Raw genomic sequence first — 17,200 nt, 5'->3', positions numbered from 1 at the left:
CTTATCAGTTCATTCCCTGCAGTACTCTCCCAGGGCGTTCACATGCAGAGCTTCTGGAGAGGGCTCACGTGAGAGCCCTCCTGTTAGGATCTGCAGCAGAACCACCCCTGTGAGTGTGTGTCTGCTGGAGGGCGCGGACGCCCAGCCTGGCTCCAGAGAACCCAGGGCCCAGCTGCTGCGGCTCCGAGCACGCGCAAGGGACACGGAAGGGGCTGCGGCGCCGAGCGGAGCTTTGCCCTCTCTAGCTTCCCGTTGGGAGCGTCCGTCAGCCGGCGGGGGCGGGGGTGGGAATCCTCCCAGCTGGGGAGGGCGAGCCCCGCGGCCGGTCACGTGCGGGTGGTTGAGTATAAAGCACTCGGGAGGGCGGCCCGGCGCGTGAGGCCGGTCGGGAGCGAGACGCAGTGGCTGTGCGAGGGAGCCCGCCTGCTTGCAGCGGTGAGGCGGCGGCGGCGGCCCGGGGCCGGGAAGGGGAGGGGGCTTGCTACTCCAGCGGCGTTGTTACCCCCTGCCCCCCCCCGCCCCCCCCGTGCGTCCCAGCCTGCAGTGGGCGGCGGCGGCAGCAGCAGCAGCAGCGGTGGTTACACGGCAGTGATGAGCCGTATTGTGCAGGGGGCTGCGGAGCCCTCCCGCATGGCAACTGCTGGGAGCTGCTGCGCGGACCCCAGGGCTGTGGGGAGCGCAATGAAAGCGGAGCGGCAGGTTGGATCTCCGCGTCGCTTGCTGCCCCCCGAGGGACTGCTTTAGTGACCCGTCCCGGGGCTGAGGGATCTTCACAGTGCAAGCGTCTGGTCCTTGTGGCGCACAGCTGTGTGCGTGGCTGGGTTTACAGGGCTACTCACCCCTGTGGTGTCCAGTGTGTCCCCCCCCGCGCAGTCAGCCTTAGGTGTCTCAGGTGCCCAGTTCCCCTAGTTAAGTCAGAAAGTGTTGGAACAGTTTGTATAGTGGGGGCTGCTCAGAGCCATTGACCCAAGCTGTAAACCCTGTACATAATGGCAACCACTTCAAGCCAGAGGATGCTGCAGCACACCTACTTCCAGCACCTATGAGTTACAGACTAACACAGCTACCACTCTGAACATGTATCTGCAAAAAGAACCAGGAGTACTCTTGGCACCTTAATTACTCCTCGGTTTTTTTTTTTTTTTGTTTTGTTTTTATGACCTACGTGAACATCATCTTTACAAGCTGGAGGACTGTCCTCAGAGTGAGCTCTGTTTTTTTGCAAGAGGAAACATACCCTCCTCTCTGACTGATTACAACATACTGCTGGTTAAATGTTCGTTTATAGTTGCAGGAGAGGATGCAGGCACAACGTGAAGTGGTATTGGTCTGTCAAATCATAAGACTTGCTATCAGTAAAAAAAATCTAAACTGGCTGCTTGATGCTCAGGCCCTCAGGAAGTAGCTGACTGTGTTAGGCTAGCCCCTACACATGCACACACAAAAGAAAGTGAATGTACAGTTCAAGTGATTCCTCCCCCCCTTACTGTATAGCTCAAACAATAGGAGTTATTCGCCTGTTGAGTGGCGAACTGTCAGGGTGGAGGTGTCCAGTATTGCCGGTGTTTGGGACATGACAGTCCATTGTCTAGTCTTGAATGTGCTTGTGTGTGTTGCAGCTAATATGATCTGCAAACTTGTTAATCTTCCAAAGATCACTATAAATAATTGTTTCCAAAATGATTGAAACACCACTACCAAAGTAAGACTTGAAGTCAGTTTGCTGCTTTAGGACTGATTGAAGATCTTTACATCCTCAACTCTGAACTTCCTTGCAACTGTACTACCTTCTGCTCTGCTATTAGCTTTCTGGGTGAACTCAGGCAAATCACTTTTCTGTGCCTCAGTGTCCCCATCTGTAAAACGTGATAATGGTACTGACCTCCTTTCTAAAGGCTCTTTGAGATCTGCTGATGAAAAAAGCACAATGTAAGAGCTAGGTATTTTGCTGTGATCCTGATTTGATCTTGTTAACTGTAGTACAGTTGGTCAGATTCTTGGCTGTTTTTAGAGTTATAAGGTTCTGCATGCATTAGTGCTGGTGGCTTCAGTAGATCGCACTCTTCCCATGGCATGGAAGTGAACCAGTACCTCAGAGTGGTAAGCTCACAGGCCTGAGTGAGGAACAATCTTCCTGCAGAGAGGTGAAGCATCCTGGCTATGTGTGAAAAGAGCCACTAGGTCTTTAAGAGTATAGGGATTAACCTAAATATCTGGGCCAAAGTCAGTGTGATTGCTGTCAAAGAGGTGCATTGTTTTCACCCAGGTTACTTATGCTTCAGATGTGAGTGAAATTATTTCTATATAGTCTGACACTGAGTACTCTGAGAATGTGCTATGAAAGTGCACATCTCTGGATTTTAGCCTCTTTAATTTGAGATGGAACACATTGCTTGCAATGCAATATAGTTGACACTTCAAACTTCTCTCCATTGCATATCTAGTAGCAACTGCAGCAGCCCTAGAATATTTGTGGGTATGGCTACACTTGCGTACAGTGCTGGGAGTTACTGCTGTCTTCGTACAGCTGTGTAGGGAAAGCGCTGCAGTGTGGCCACGCTGACAGCTATCAGCGCTGCAGTGTGGCCACATTTGCAGCATTTGCAGCGCTGTTGGGAGTGGCTGAACAGGCATTCTGGGATACCTCCGAATACCTCTGGAGGCCAATTACAGCGCTTTTGGTGACCACACTGGCAGAGGAGCGCTGCATCACCAGCGCTGCAATCGTTATACCCCAGGCAGAGCAGGGGTACAGCCAGCGCTGCAGCCAGGGAGATGCAGCGCTGTATGTGCCTTGCAAGCGTGGACGGTGAGTAAGCTGCAGCGCTGTAAACCCACCACTAGTGCTGCAACTCTCCAGTGTAGCCAAGCCCAGGGTTAGTAGACTATTTCGGTTTGTCCTTTATTAAAGCAGGGGCAGTAGGTGAGTGCCATCAAAATCTGCAGAACTTTAACTTTCACTTAACTCTGTTTGAAGTGTCAGGTCCTCCTGGTGCTGTGTGTGTTAATCTACCAGAGTATAAATCAGTGTAGTGTTTTAGGATTATTGTCCATTGATGTAAATGGAAAGCTTCCCATAATGTCAGTGGTTACTGGGTCAGTCCCTTTGTGTAAGTATGGCCAGTTTCAGTTCCACTGTTGCTCCTAGTCTTGTCAAGCTGCAGCAGAGTGAAAAGCAACCAGATTCTTGTCAGCTTTTAGTGCTCTCCACAGAGCTGTGAACAGCAGCTGTGAAACAGAGAAGAATCTGGTTGGTGTTCAAATTAGGGCTGTCAAACGATTAAAAAAAATCACAATTGTGATTAAAATTGTGATTAATCATGTGATTAATTGTGCTGTTAAACAATAATAAAATACCATTTATTTAAATATTTTTGAATGTCTTCTACATTTTCAAATATATTGACTTCAGTTACAACACAAACCAAGTGTATAGTGCTCATATTTTTTTATTACAAATATTTGCACTGTAAAAAGAAACAAAAGAAATAGTATTTTTTCAGTTCACCTAATACAAGGAGTGTAGTGCAGTCTCTTTATCATGAAAATTGAACTTACAAATGTAGAATTATGTACAAAAAAATAACTGCACTCATATATAAAACAATCTAAAGCTTTCTTTAGAGCCTACAAGTCCACTCAGTCCTACTTCTTGTTTAGCCAATTGCTCAGACAAACAAGTTTTTCATTTGCAGGAGATAATGCTGCCCGCTTCTTGCTTACAATGTCACCTGGAAGTGAGAAGAGGCATTAGCATGGCACTGTTGTAGCTAGTGCCACAAGATATTTATGTGCCAGATGCAGTAAAGATTCATATGTCCCTTCATGCTTTGACCACCATTCCAGAGGACGTGTCCATGCTGATGATGGGTTCTGTTTGATAATACAAAGCAGTGCAGACAGATGCATGTTTATTTTCATTATCTGAGTCAGATGCCACCAGCAGAATGTTGATTCTTCTCTTTTGGTGGTTGTGTCCATAAAGAGACTTTTGTGTGGGAGAAGAACAGATGCTTCTAATAAGGCAAGAGAAAATACAATAAGGAGATGTCTTGCTCGTACAACACATGGAAAAGAAGCCATCCTCTACCTTAAGAATTCCAAAAGCAAGAGACTGTGTTTTGAGTAGTATTGGATATAACACTTGACATATGCCACTGATCTGTTAAATTTATTCTGACAAATACTTTCTTGCAATATTAACATAAAACTATTGCATTACTATTGAGCAAATACCTTTTATGCCTTCATAGCTACTAGCATTCAAATACTTTTTTAGCATTGATGGGCAATATTACACTGAAAGATTAGTACACACTTGCCTTAATCCTTTAAATTGTTGGTAGTATGATGGAGTTATGGGTAGGCATAGTTGTCAATACATATTTTACCCTGGCTGGTCGGTTGGGTTCTCAAGTTGGTAGGTGGAGGGGGGAGTTACAGGGGATTACTAATTACAAGTTATAACTTACAAATTCTTTCTGTGTTGATCCACATTAAATAAACTATGAATCAGTCCTTCAGCTTCAGTTGGACTGTACTGCCTTCAGGTGGCTGGATGGTTCAAGGAATATAGAGTTCTTTCACCACTAAACCACCTGGCTTAGGAATTGCAGCCTCACCTACAATGGAGAGTTTTGGGTGTGATTAAATAAAATTGACCTGTGCATCTCCTAAATGTTACCCTTACCCAGTGCTCTTGTAATGAGAGTTACTAGTGCAGATAAGAAGCATTGGCTGTCTGCTATGAGTATTACAAATGTCCTGCAGCATACCAGTCATTCAAGGGCATATTAATTTTCCACAAGCCAAGGCACATAGTGCCAAGAAATGTGGGATAAGTTTCCAGAAGGCAATGCACTTGCAGTGTCTGTGGGGATAAATGAAAGCAAAATAGGATTGATGGTATGAACTCCCTGTAATGTGTCAGGTACACATGGGCCAGTAATAGCACTTCAATTTCATGTGGCACAATTCTCCAGTGTAAACAAGACTTAAGCTGCCACCATCCAAAGACTCTTTCTGTATGTGAATGGTCTCAGCCTTCATATTAGTGAGTGCGCACATTAAATGCCCACCACTGGCTGGCATTTTGGTAGTTTCAAGAGAGGACTGAATGCAATTCAAATTTCCCTTCACTCATATTTTTTTGGCCTCTTCAGGTAAGGGATAAGGCAGTCTGATGGAGGACTATAATCTTTAGTACTCCTGCCAGGCTGTATACCTGATCTGTAGAGAGAACTTCATTAACCAGGCCTGTCAGTGTGGCACCTTCTCACAACTGGTAAACTTGGTGAGAAGGGTTTGGGAAGCACAACTTTTTCTCTTTTCGTGCCTGCCCTTGCCCTTGGAATTTCAGGGTTGCCTTTAAACGCATAATACCTGTAACTTGTATTGACTGTTACTCTTTGCTCTCTATTAAAACTAGATAGGTTTTCAAATAGGGTGTGAAAGTCTATCTTCTCAGTCCCTTGTCATAAACTATGCATTCTGGGCATGCATACTAAACTGAATAAATGTCTTTTGTTCAAATTTAGCTCAAATCTTAAACTGGAAGAGTGACCACAGGCAGATTCACTTAAATGTGTAATTTTTTCCATATAAATAATCCCTGAAGTGGCTATGATGAATAGCCAGTCATTCTTCTGCACCAGTTCATATTTTAGACTGTGGCTCTAGGTGCTTCAATAATACAAATAAATAAAGCTCATTCTAGGAGGAGAAAAAAGCAATTAGATAGGGAAGTTTCTGAGTAAACAAACCTTGTTTAATGTTAGCACAATATTTTTATTACTCTTCCAGTGTATACAATTGCAAGAGCAGAAATTGTTTACCTTGAGATAGTAAACAAACTGAATTCTAATGTCCATTTCTCCTAGGCAAGTGATGCTTGCCCAGTGACTCCAGAGCCTTGCTGGTTCTCAGTAAGTCTTGTAACACTGGATTTTAGCAGAGTGCTGGTCAAAAGGGCATCAATTTTTGCTGCTGCATAAGCACGAAGGAGTGCTGAGCAAATGGACCATTTACAGGGTTCCCTTCCCAAGTTTCCAAAGGCAGGGTAAGGGAAGACATAGTGCCAAATGGAATGGCAGAATTGCAACAATTTATGTTGAAAGTGCACTGCAGTGTTTGCACATTGTCAGCATCTCTTGTTGACAAATGATGCAATGTTGTGATATAAACATTACAGTGGAATGTCCCTCTGACTTTAAATGGATTGAGAGTATACTTGAAGAACTGACTTTGTTTAGGAAAGGTGGCTTTCCTGCTTTTTTCATTCTGCTGACCTTTCCATAAGAGGTTTCCCTTCTCATGGCTGCCTCCTCCTAGGTTCTCACTGCATTCTGGGAGCCACCAGAAAAGGCATCGCGCTTCATAGCTTGAGAAGCAGTGTTCCAGACTCTTCACTGATCACACTTCACTCATATTTTCTTGTCTTAAAATAAGACTTTTGTTCCATGACCTCTGTCGTGGTTTGGGTATTCCTAATATACCTGTCTATTATTTCTTGTGTGTACCTGTTCTCAGTGTGTGGCAGACTTGTCTGTGGAAGAGCTCCTAGTCTGGTTTGATGGTATTGTTAAATTGTCTGTATTTGACCGGCATGTGATTATGAGTTCCTTCCCTTTAGGAAGTGAGTTTTGTAACATAGTTTCTAGTTATGGGTGTTGCATGTGTTTAATGGATACAGAAACTCTGCAGTTGTACTAGTTCTCAAAGACAAAGTAAAGAATGGTATCTTACTGAAGAGGGCTCATTCAAGAAAGGCTAGTTCCAGGGCCTGAAGATTACCAGAAACCTGTTAGTCAGAGAGAGACATAAAAGATGAGGAATGGCAAAGCCCTGCCAGCAAGGTCCAGTGGCAATGCCTTCTGAGAAGACAAGTTGTGTGCACGATATCCCCCTTACAATTCTAATCTGCTGGGGTTTAAATCAGGTTACTCTTCCTGGACCCTGCTTCGGGGAGAGGGGTTGCTCAATCTTCCATGCTTGCTTCTGGCCAGGAGGCTTTTGATTCAACCTGAAGATTCCTCTTTCCCCCTCTCAGCTGCTCATCTGTCTTCTTCAGAACCAGTGTCTTTTGGGAGGCTTTCCTCTGCTACTGTACATTTCCCCAGCCTCTTAGAGTGCTGCAACGTATGTGGTTTTATGTGACTTTCACAATTTACCCCCCCTCTCTTCACCTTCCTTTTTCTGGGTCCTTCCCATGAGTAGCTCCTGGGCAAAGGGGAGGCCCTTCTCTGGCTATGGTCCCCCATTGCTGTCCCTCCTCTTTGGCTGGTGCAGTGAGAGCTCCCTACTATTGCAATCTACTGTAAACACTGCTCACAGAACTGTGAATAAGTGTTATGTAACTCATCAGTCTTGCTAGTTTTCCCAAGCACCCAAGTGAAATTATGAGAAGGAGCAGAACTACTGGAGATCTCTGCTGGCAGGAAAACTATGCTGAATAGTAAACTCAGTTAACACTTGGTAGTCTCTTTGCAACTATGGGGGCAAAAAGTTAACTTTCACTTACTGGAGATTTGCTTCTGCAGGATTCAGCACAGGCAGTCCTTGCATGTATCTAGTGATCTTGTCAAGACCTGGTTTCTTTCCTCTGTTGATGCTCTTGGCAACAGTAACTTACTGCATGTTGCAGAAGAACACTCTTTGCAGGCTATTGTATAAAAGTTGCTCCCTGACTTTTCAAAGAGGTCACACTTCACTTATGATTTGAGGATTTCTTGCAGGTAGTTTTGAGTTGTGCTGTATCTTGAGGCAGTTTTGTTGTAGTAAGCAGCAAGCTAGGAACACATTTTCTGGTGTATAATTCATGGGACATGTGCATGTGTGAGGACAGCAAATGGACTCAGTATTGTTTATATAAGAAAAATGCAACATTTGAGAGAAGTATTTGAGTAAATGGTACTGTTGCCCACCCAGTTGCTTAAATTTTTCCATTGGGTTAGCATTGTGCTATTGTCCCTTTTATGAGGTCCTAAGAGTACAACAATCATACAATCTTGGTAATACAAAACTCTCTAAAAAAGCACCCAACAGTGCTGAGCAGGGCCAGTTTTAGTTCCTCTCACTGATAGGCCTTTTTAAAATAAAGGATTAAGTCTCTCGTGATCCTTCTTGTCACCTCATGTAGCCAGTGGACAATTGGAATTTCCATGCATTCTCATCCCACAAACGCTAACTGGCTCCATTCTCCAGTTGACTTCTGTTACTAAATGGACTCCAATTAATCCCCAGCCAAGCACTCAGACTAAACAGTATAAACTATATATGTAGTCTCAAAGCTTTAAGAGGTGGGTGGAGGAAAAGGGGAAAGTCATTGATTATATATAGATGACATCTGTAGCAATAGTGTTTATTTGTTCATTAGGTATCTGAACTGAAAGTGGCCAGTAAGTAAAACATCTTTTTCATCTAAGCTATATCTGTGCAGTCTTCAGTATTCTAAATATTCATATCCCTAGCAGAATGAGCCTAAGAGCGCACAGCCAAAAGATATGGTATACCCTGTTTTATCTTGGCGTGAAGTTATAGTATAACTTTTGTCCTGGGGAGAAGAGGGGGAATAAAGCTATAACAACTAACAGTCAGTATTTATAATCTATTAGGTATGATCACTGAAGAAGAACAGCAGCTTCTCCATGATGCTAGAAATGGAAACTGTGAAGAGGTTAGACAATTACTGGAAACCATGGACAAAGGAGAAGTGGTTGTTGATATCAACTGCAAAGGTTAGTATGATTAACTCTTAGCCGTTAAGGTTTATAACCTTAAGTGATGTAGTGCCCTCTCATTTTCCTCTAAAAGGTACAATATCAAACTATTATATACCAGGCATGTATTTTTGTTTGGATGTATGTACATATAGAGTAGCGTGTATACGAGCTTCACATAGGGGGTACAATACAATGCCTTGAGAGCACTCTTGTAAAAGCAGAGTGAACTACTATATAAATGACCAGAAGGACTGCAGGAGTCCAATACGTTGGACTACATATTGTTTCTTGGCTTCCGTGAGTAAGTGGTGCCATTTGCAGAGAACACTGATGCCATCTGCCAGCATTTCCAGTGATGGACATGCCCTAGTAAGTCTTGAACGTATTCTGCTGTAACTGCTTGTCTGTATCTTGCGTCTTTCAGTCTTTGTAGTACAGCACGCCCCCAGTCAATACTTTATTTATAACTCACTGGAGAGATAAGTCTACATATTTGATATCTGTAGAAGTTTGAGATAAATAGAACTTGTGCAGAGTAAGAGGGACTCTAGAAAGGGAGGGGATGGGAAGAGGTAAATAGCTGATAATGTAGTGTTAACATTACAGTAGGGCCTGGAAATGCCAACTGAGACTAGGTACCCCACTGTGTTATACACTGTACAGACACATGACAGTTGCTACCCCAGCAGCTTATGGTCTAGTTGGATGAGACACAGGGTGGAAGAATAAATGGAGGTTTCAGAGAGGTGAAGTGACTGACGTGACCAAAGTCACACAGCATGTCACTGGCAGCAATGGCAATAAAAGCCAGATATTTTGAGTCCAATACAGGGCTTTGTCCCCTGCACCATGTTGTCTCTTCTGTCCATTAATAGGCTATGGATGCTTCACTTATTAATGCCTCCACCTGTAATATGTCTAACTAGCTAATCACCAAAAAGAGAATATGCATTTGTTCCACTCTTCTCGCTGGGAAGTGGGGAACAAATGGCTTAAGTAGCAGGGTTTTTTGTTTAAGGCTGATGGCAGGATAAAAGCAAAGCTCTCTTAAAAAAGAATCTTGTGTATAACTCAAGCCAACAGTATGTACAGTGAAAACTACACTTATAAACAAATGGAATACTAAGCATAAAGATTCTTTCCTCAGCTGGATTTGTCATAACAAAAAGGTACAGCTATACCACCATTCAGCAACGCATTATGAATTAACTTCCTCTGTTATACACATGTATCTATCCACTATTCACATGGTAGTCTTGTTTATTTTCAGGTGTGAACATTGAGACTAATGCTATAATGTTAGAGGAAAAATGTACATGCTTATCCCATTTTTGGAGTTAAAATTTTGGACAAAAACAAAGTAAGCCCTGTAAAGTCCACTGCAAACTCCACCTTGGGGAAGAGCTGGATCTCTGCTAGAAAATCAAGTCTTTATAGTCTCCCTCTCCCTCTTCCTCTTGCTCTCTGTCCCCTGCCCCTGCAAACAGAGGCAGCAGTAGATGGACCAACAACCCTGATTTGATCTTCCAGTGCATCTCAACCTTTCTCTTGAAGGACCCTCCTGAGATGTGGTTCAGGTACCATGCTAGTTCAGTTCTGGTCTCTGTAGAGATTGTCAGTACCATCATTCCATGTGGTGCTGCTTTTATGAAGTGCATGCTTGTTCATTGGAAATGGACTGAAGGGTCAGCTTATTTTTCATTAGGCTAATAAACATAATTAGCCAGTAAAAACCCTGGAATCTATATTTAATACGAATCTCAAGACTGTACTAGGCACTGTAGAGTTAATAACTTCCCTGCTCTATATAACGTCCTGCCTAAAAGAAAAGAGGTGAAGGGATACAATTTTAATTTTTGATCCTATGCTTTTTTCCTTATCAGCTTTCATGGTCTGACTCCTTAAACTTTTTCCACACTCCCTCCCAGTACTCATTGCCTCTGTTTATTCCAACAAAATGAATTCAGTGTAAATGAAAAGTAGTGCTGCTGACATTGGTGTGCTGTTCATAAATTCACTGTCAGTTACTGCCTTTCCAATTTCATATGTTTCTGCTGTCCATTTAGCTACTCTGTAGCAGATGTAGTGACTTGCACAAAATGTAAACAGGAAGGATGATCTCTTGAGTGGTGGCTAATGAGAACTTCCTGAAAGTAATGTTTCTATTTGAACATCAAAGGCTTTGATGATCAAGAAAGCTTGTGGTTTTCAGTTCTAGGGTTTTCCCCTTGACACCTTATTGTATTGTCTGCTCTTCTTGTAAAACACAAAGTTTTAATGTGGAGGTATGTCAGCCAACTTCATTCTTTATTTTTGGCTACCTGTGTGCTCCACTAAGCCTTCTCCTAACGGATGGTTTACACATTACTAAGCAGTTTGAGATGGCTGATGGAAAAACATTGCTGACCCACTTCAGCCTGGGTACCAAGATCCAGACTCCACTGGAGTTGCAACAGCTTGCACCCACTGAATTTGGCTTACTCTTCTGTGAAGCAGTTTTATCCATGCTACAACATCATGACCCTTCCGATGAATGCAGCATGATACTCTAAGGTCATTTGTGCTAGCTTCCTTCTCATTTTACGTACAAGCACTACAATAGAGCAAACTACAGTAACTTGCAGCAAGAGCTTTCAGACACTAACCTTAAAGGGCTTCAAAAATGCTAGACAGTAATCGTGGGCTTTTAATAAGTTTACTTATAGGAGGCTTATTTGGTAAAGAAGTGACAAATCACTACTATAAAACGTAAGTAATGCTTCACTTTGCTAAGAGTCTCTTTCCTTTATTCTGTACAAATGCCCCAATGGCATGTCAATATTGCATAAAGCTACATTTTAAAAACTACCTGAGTGACAAGCTCTGCCCCCCACCCCCCCGCCACAGTGTTTCAGACTTTAGAATGCATAACATGCCATTTTTCCCCAAACTACCTCTGGAGTGAGCAGTGCTTCTCTCTCTAACCCACATGGAGGAGGCAGGCAGGATTTAGTAACCAGAACTAACTGAACTGTCAAAGTGAACTCTGACTGAAGGCACTGCAGTTCTTCAAAAGATGGACAAGACAAGGAACCTGTTGAGTCTAACCAAAGGGTTCTGCATGAGGTTGAGCTGGGGAAATAATCTCAAATCACTTTCATTTGAGAGGAGATTGCACAATGCCATCCAGGAGAAAAGTAAAGCAATAGGAGCTGTAGAGATACAAGGAGGAGAGCGTGAGTTCCTGGTTCACCTGTTTCAGGGTCTTGGTCACAGGAGTCATAACTAAGTTTGACTTAAAGTGCCCAGTTGCTGCTGTGGCATCACAGCCTCTTGGATAAAGGGGTTGATGATCCAACTTTCTTGGATGAGTGAGTTAAACTGTGCCTGTCAGGGTTCCTTTCCCACTCTGAACTCTAGGGTACAGACGCCGGGACTTGCATGAAACCCCCCAAGCTTATTTCTGCCAGCTTAGATTAAAACCTGGAACGCTGCCACCACCAAGTGATTTAACAAGGAAAGGACCACTTGAAGTTCCTCTTCCCCCAAAATATCCTCCCAGGCCTGTACACCCCCCTTCCTGGGGAGGCTTGAGAATATTATCCTGACCAATTGGTTATAAAATGATCAAAGACCCAAACCCCTTGGTCTTTGGACAATGGAAAAATCAGTCAGGTTCTTAAAAGAAGGATTTTATTAAAGAATGTAAAAATCATCTCTAAAATCAGGATAGAAAATAACTTTATAGGATAATCAGATTGAGAGGAACTCCCTCTAGCCTAGTTTCAAAGTGACAACAAAGCAGGGATAAACTTCCCTCCAGCAAAGCTAAAATTCTCAAGTTGGGAAAACAAAGTAATACACCTTGCCTGGCTGTTACAAGTTTGAAATATGAGAGACTTGTTCAGAAAGATTTGGAGAAAATGGCTTGATGTCTGATCCCTCTTAGTCCCAAGAGCAAACACCACTAAAACAAAGATCACAAACAAAAGCCTCTTCTTCCCCACCTTCTCCCCCTCACACCTCGGAAGATATGAAAATCTCTTGGTCCTTTGGGTCGGATATCAGCCAGGTTACCTGAGCTTCTTAACCCTTCACAGGTAAAAGGATTTTGGTGCCTATGGCCAGGAGAGATTTTATAGTATTGTATGCAGGAGAGTTGTTACCTTTCCCTTTATAGTTATGACAGTGCCAAGACAAGTATCAGAGGGGTAGCTGTGTTAGTCTGGATCTGTAAAAGCAGCAGAGAATCCTGTGGCACCTTATAGGCTAACAGACATTTTGGAGCGTGAGCTTTCGTGGGTGAATACCCACTTCGTCAGACGCAGGTAGTCGGAAATTTGCCAGGGGTAGTATATATATCTAGCAAGCAAAGCGGAGATAACGAAGTTAGTTCCAATCAGGAGGATGGGGGCCGCTGTATATGCAACCTTAAGGTGGCCATCCTGCAGCAAAAAAACTCAGGACCAGACTCAAAGAGAAACTGCTGAGCTTCAGTTATGCTGCACATTTTGACACCTCAGCTCTGGACTAAAGCAAAGAGTGGTTCTGTAATTGGCAGACATTCAAGTTTCTCCTCCTTGGTTTTCACACCTTCTACTGCTAGAAAGGGCCTTATCCTCCCAGACTGAACTAACCTCGTTATCTCCAGCTTGCTTGCTAGCATATATATACCTACCCCTGGAAATTTCCACTACCTGCGTCTGATGAAGTGGGCATTCACCCACGAAAGCTCACGCTCCAAAAAGTCTGTTAGTCTATAAGGTGCCACAGGATTCTCTGCTGCTTTTATAGTGCCAAGACAGTGTTTAGAGGAATGGCTCTTCAGCAGGAACATATCTAACAAGTGCTAGAAACTGATAGCACCAGATGCCTAATTTGAATTGCTAGGAAAAGTTAGTGTTTTGGTGTTTGAAAGTCTGATACCCTTGGTCGTATCATAAATGTGGGTTGTTTAACAAAAACACAACTTTTCACTATAGCTGCTTCTTGCCCTTGAACTCTTGAAAGTGTCTCTTGTGCAGAGAGGGAAGACTTTCCAGATTAACACAGTACTGTTGGGTGACTTGTAGAAGTAAGTGAGATTGGGGTGTGTTTTGCATTACTCAGACTGGCAATGAAGTCTTGGGGTTTTTTAACCCTAGGCTTTAAGTTTAAATGAAGGCTTCACACTATTGGCATCTGGGACTTCAGAATATGCTCCTTTCAAAACAATACATTGTAACTATATTTCTGCATTTGAGTTATTGCAGCACAATTTGCTGCTACCCTTTTAAAAAAAAAAATCAGGGTGGATCAGTCTGTGTCAAACTCTCTGGTAAAGGCTGGCCAACATGCAGTTCGGTTGAGATTCTGCCCTTGGGCCTTAGCAATGACTGTTCTCTCATGCATGGCATTCCAATTCTGTGACATGGCTGTCATGTTTTGTGTGTTGGGATTTATAATAAGGGGTGCTGGGTGCAGGTTTAATGCTGTCTTAATAGAGGTTGTAGCAATCCATTTACTTACATTCTACACTGAACATACCAGCAAGTGATTAGATGGAAACAATACAAGTCCTGCCTGAAGAGAACATTGTTACAGGCTCATGTTCTGTTTACTTCAGTTGCTTCTATGCTACTTTTGGCAACTCTTATGCTCATTCTTCTTCCTACCCCCTCAATGATTATGATCCTGCTTTAAATAGTGAAAATAGAACATTTAAAACCCTACAGACCTTGCACTTCTGTTCAGTAGGGTCCTGTTTGTTGTGGCTGATAGTTGCTGCAGAACTAATATACAACCTGCTGGTGGCATTCAACATGGAATACAGTATGTCTTGGTACTAGAGGAATGAATACTTTTTCCCAAGAAGCACAATGTCAAATTGTAATGGACAAAAATCAGCAGTAAGGGAGAACAAGCAGAAAGTCAAACATGCAGCAGAATGCACAAGTCCTAGTAACATAAGATGGTTACCATGCCTTATTCAAGATTACATATAGCATTGTGTTCCAACAGAACATAAAAAGGCAGCCTTAACAACTGTGCTTGCTTTTGTGGGTTTATATTGGGACCTCAATGTTACATATAACTCTTATTTCTGCTGGGCTGTCACAGTGGAGGATGGCTGATCACTAACCAGTCTGCTTCTACCCTTGACTGAGGATGTTACCTCTTTTTAAAGCATGGAAGCCAAAGCCCTGAAGTTGGGGGGTGGGAGGAGGGACAAGGGAAGAGATGCTGAAGCCCACCTCAGGAGGCCTGCAGCTGAAGCCTGCTGCCAGAGTCCTGCGGCTGCAGCTGGGTGAGGGGGGACTATAGCCCATTGCCGGAGCCTCTTGCTGAGCCCGGGGTGGAGGGAGGCTGAAGCCTGCCCCTGAGCGCTGCAGGGAGGGGCCACTGCTTTGCTCCCTCATCCATCTCTGCACAAGAGGCTGTTGTGGCCACAGGAAAAACCTCAGGTGGCCACATGCAGCCACAGTGGCTGCATTTGAGAAATGCTACTCTGGTTCAACCACAAGCTATGAGCTTGGTGCAGTAATAAGTGTGTGGAAATCTTTATTTTATTATTCTGCAAAAGGTCTGACTAGATATTTGTAGTCCTTTTTGGCCTGAAATCTATTAAATGGCTGCTCTCGCTGTAGAGACTAAGTACGCCTGTTATCTGTGTGAGTTGGCAAGAAGTTACAGTTTACACTGAACTGTTCCTCCTATCTTTTATTACAAAAGCATTCGTTTACCTGATGTTCTGTTTCATATTTTTAGGCAGAAGTAAATCTAATTTGGGTTGGACGCCTCTTCACCTTGCATGCTATTTTGGACATGGCAATGTGGTCAAGGATTTGCTGAAGGTATACTTAATGCTGTCTGTATTTCTAAATGAGTCTGAAGATCCTACCTTACTTTAATACTGTTTTTTTATGATACAAGTTGTTCAGGTGACCAGTAGCTAGTTGTCTACTTCTGAAACCTCAAAATAAACAGGAAAAGTGATTTTTCTACTAAGTGCAAACCATTTGCTTGAAGAGAAGCAATTGAATTCTAAGTGAAGGCAATGAACTATCCTTCCCACTAGTCGTGTGCATACTTGTATTTAATTACATGCTTGCACATGTACATATTTGCATGGGAAAATAGCAGGGTACAGATTATCCAACATTCTTGGAATGCATGGGTGAAAATCCTTTATTACAGAGGATAGGGAAATCAACTAGGAGAAGAGGCTATTCTGGTTTTGATACTGACAAATGGAGGAACTAGTTGAGAATTTGGAGTGGGTGAAAGTGATCATGAAGTGCAGTCGAGTTTGATTCTAATGAATGGTAGGAGGGAAAACAGCAGAATAAAGATGCTGGGCTTTAAGAAGGCAGACTTTAGCAAACTCAAAGAATTGGTAGGAAAGATCCCATAGGAAGCAAATCTAAGAAGAAAAAGGTTCAAGAGGGTTGGCAATCTTTTTTTAAGAAATATTATTAAAGGCACAAGAGCAAAAGATCCCAATGTGGTAGGAAAGTTAGGAAGTATAAAAGACATCTTTAATGACCTGAAACTCAGTGTCATACAAAAAGTGGAAACTACATGAAATTACAAAGGACAAATATTTAAAAAAAAAAAACCCACAAGCATGTAGGGGCAAAATTGGAAAGACGACTCCACAAAACAAGATTAAACTAGCTAGGGACATAAAAGATAACAAACATTTTACAAATCTATGAGAAGCAAGAGGAAGACCAAGACCAGGTAGGCACATTACTCAATGTGGAGGGAAAGACCATAACAGAAAATGCAGCAATTGCTGCAGTGTTAAATGGCGTTTTTCACCAAAAAAGTTAGCTGTAATTCGGTAACTAACACAGGGAACATCACTGTAAGTGGGGTAGGATCTGAGGCTCAAATAGGAAAAGAACAAGTTAAGAATTACTTAGACAAGTTGTGTCTTCAAGTCTAGAGGGGTGCATGAAATACCTCCTAGAATATCTCAGGAACTAGCTGAAGAGATCTCTGATCCATTAGCAATTATTAAGACTACATTTTAGTCATGGGTACTTTTAGTAAAAGTCATGGCCCATGACCTGTTCATGACTTGTGCTATATACCCTTAACTAAAACTTGGGCTGGGACTCCGGGGGTGCTGGGGGAGGGGAATGGCCCTGCGGGGAGGGAGAGAGTGCTGCCCCTGCCACGAGCACTGTCTCTGCAGCTCCCATTTGCCAGGAACTGCAGCCAATGGGAGCTGCAGGGGCAGTGCCTGGAGGCAGTGGCAGCACACAAAGACCCTTGCCCCCTCTGCTTAAGAGCTTCAGGGACATGCTGGCTGCTTCTGGGGAGTGCCCCCCCCCCCCCAAGATAAGTGCTGCCCCACACCCCAACCCTGAGTCCCTTCCCCAAGCTGCTGCTGCTGGGGGGGAAAGGGCACAGTGCCAAGACTGCCCCAGCAGCAGTTGGTGCGGCTGGCCCAGGAGCATCTGAGGAGCTGCACTGGCCACTGCAGAAGTCCCAGTCGTCATGGAAAGTCATGG

At 43.4% G+C, this 17,200-nt stretch overlaps 1 protein-coding gene across 3 annotated transcripts in view; it reads left to right on the top strand.

The window, feature by feature from the left end:
- Nucleotides 1-338: 338 nt before the first annotated feature.
- The window catches only part of OSBPL1A (oxysterol binding protein like 1A), a 160,999-nt gene continuing 144,137 nt past the window's right edge, over nucleotides 339-17,200 (top strand). For 2 of the 3 annotated variants that reach the window (XM_032799011.2, XM_075062973.1), the window contains exons 1-3: nucleotides 339-435; nucleotides 8,613-8,735; nucleotides 15,447-15,532. In XM_032799011.2, the coding sequence (XP_032654902.1) occupies nucleotides 8,615-8,735; nucleotides 15,447-15,532 (207 nt within the window). In that variant the 5' untranslated portion in view covers nucleotides 339-435; nucleotides 8,613-8,614. The remainder of the gene's footprint in view (nucleotides 436-8,612; nucleotides 8,736-15,446; nucleotides 15,533-17,200) is intronic. The other variant, XM_032799010.2, reaches the window with a different exon arrangement.

Source organism: Chelonoidis abingdonii, chromosome 2, assembly GCF_003597395.2.
Source record: "Chelonoidis abingdonii isolate Lonesome George chromosome 2, CheloAbing_2.0, whole genome shotgun sequence".
NCBI classification, from domain to species: domain Eukaryota; kingdom Metazoa; phylum Chordata; order Testudines; family Testudinidae; genus Chelonoidis; species Chelonoidis abingdonii.
This window is presented reverse-complemented; position numbering and strand designations above follow the sequence as displayed.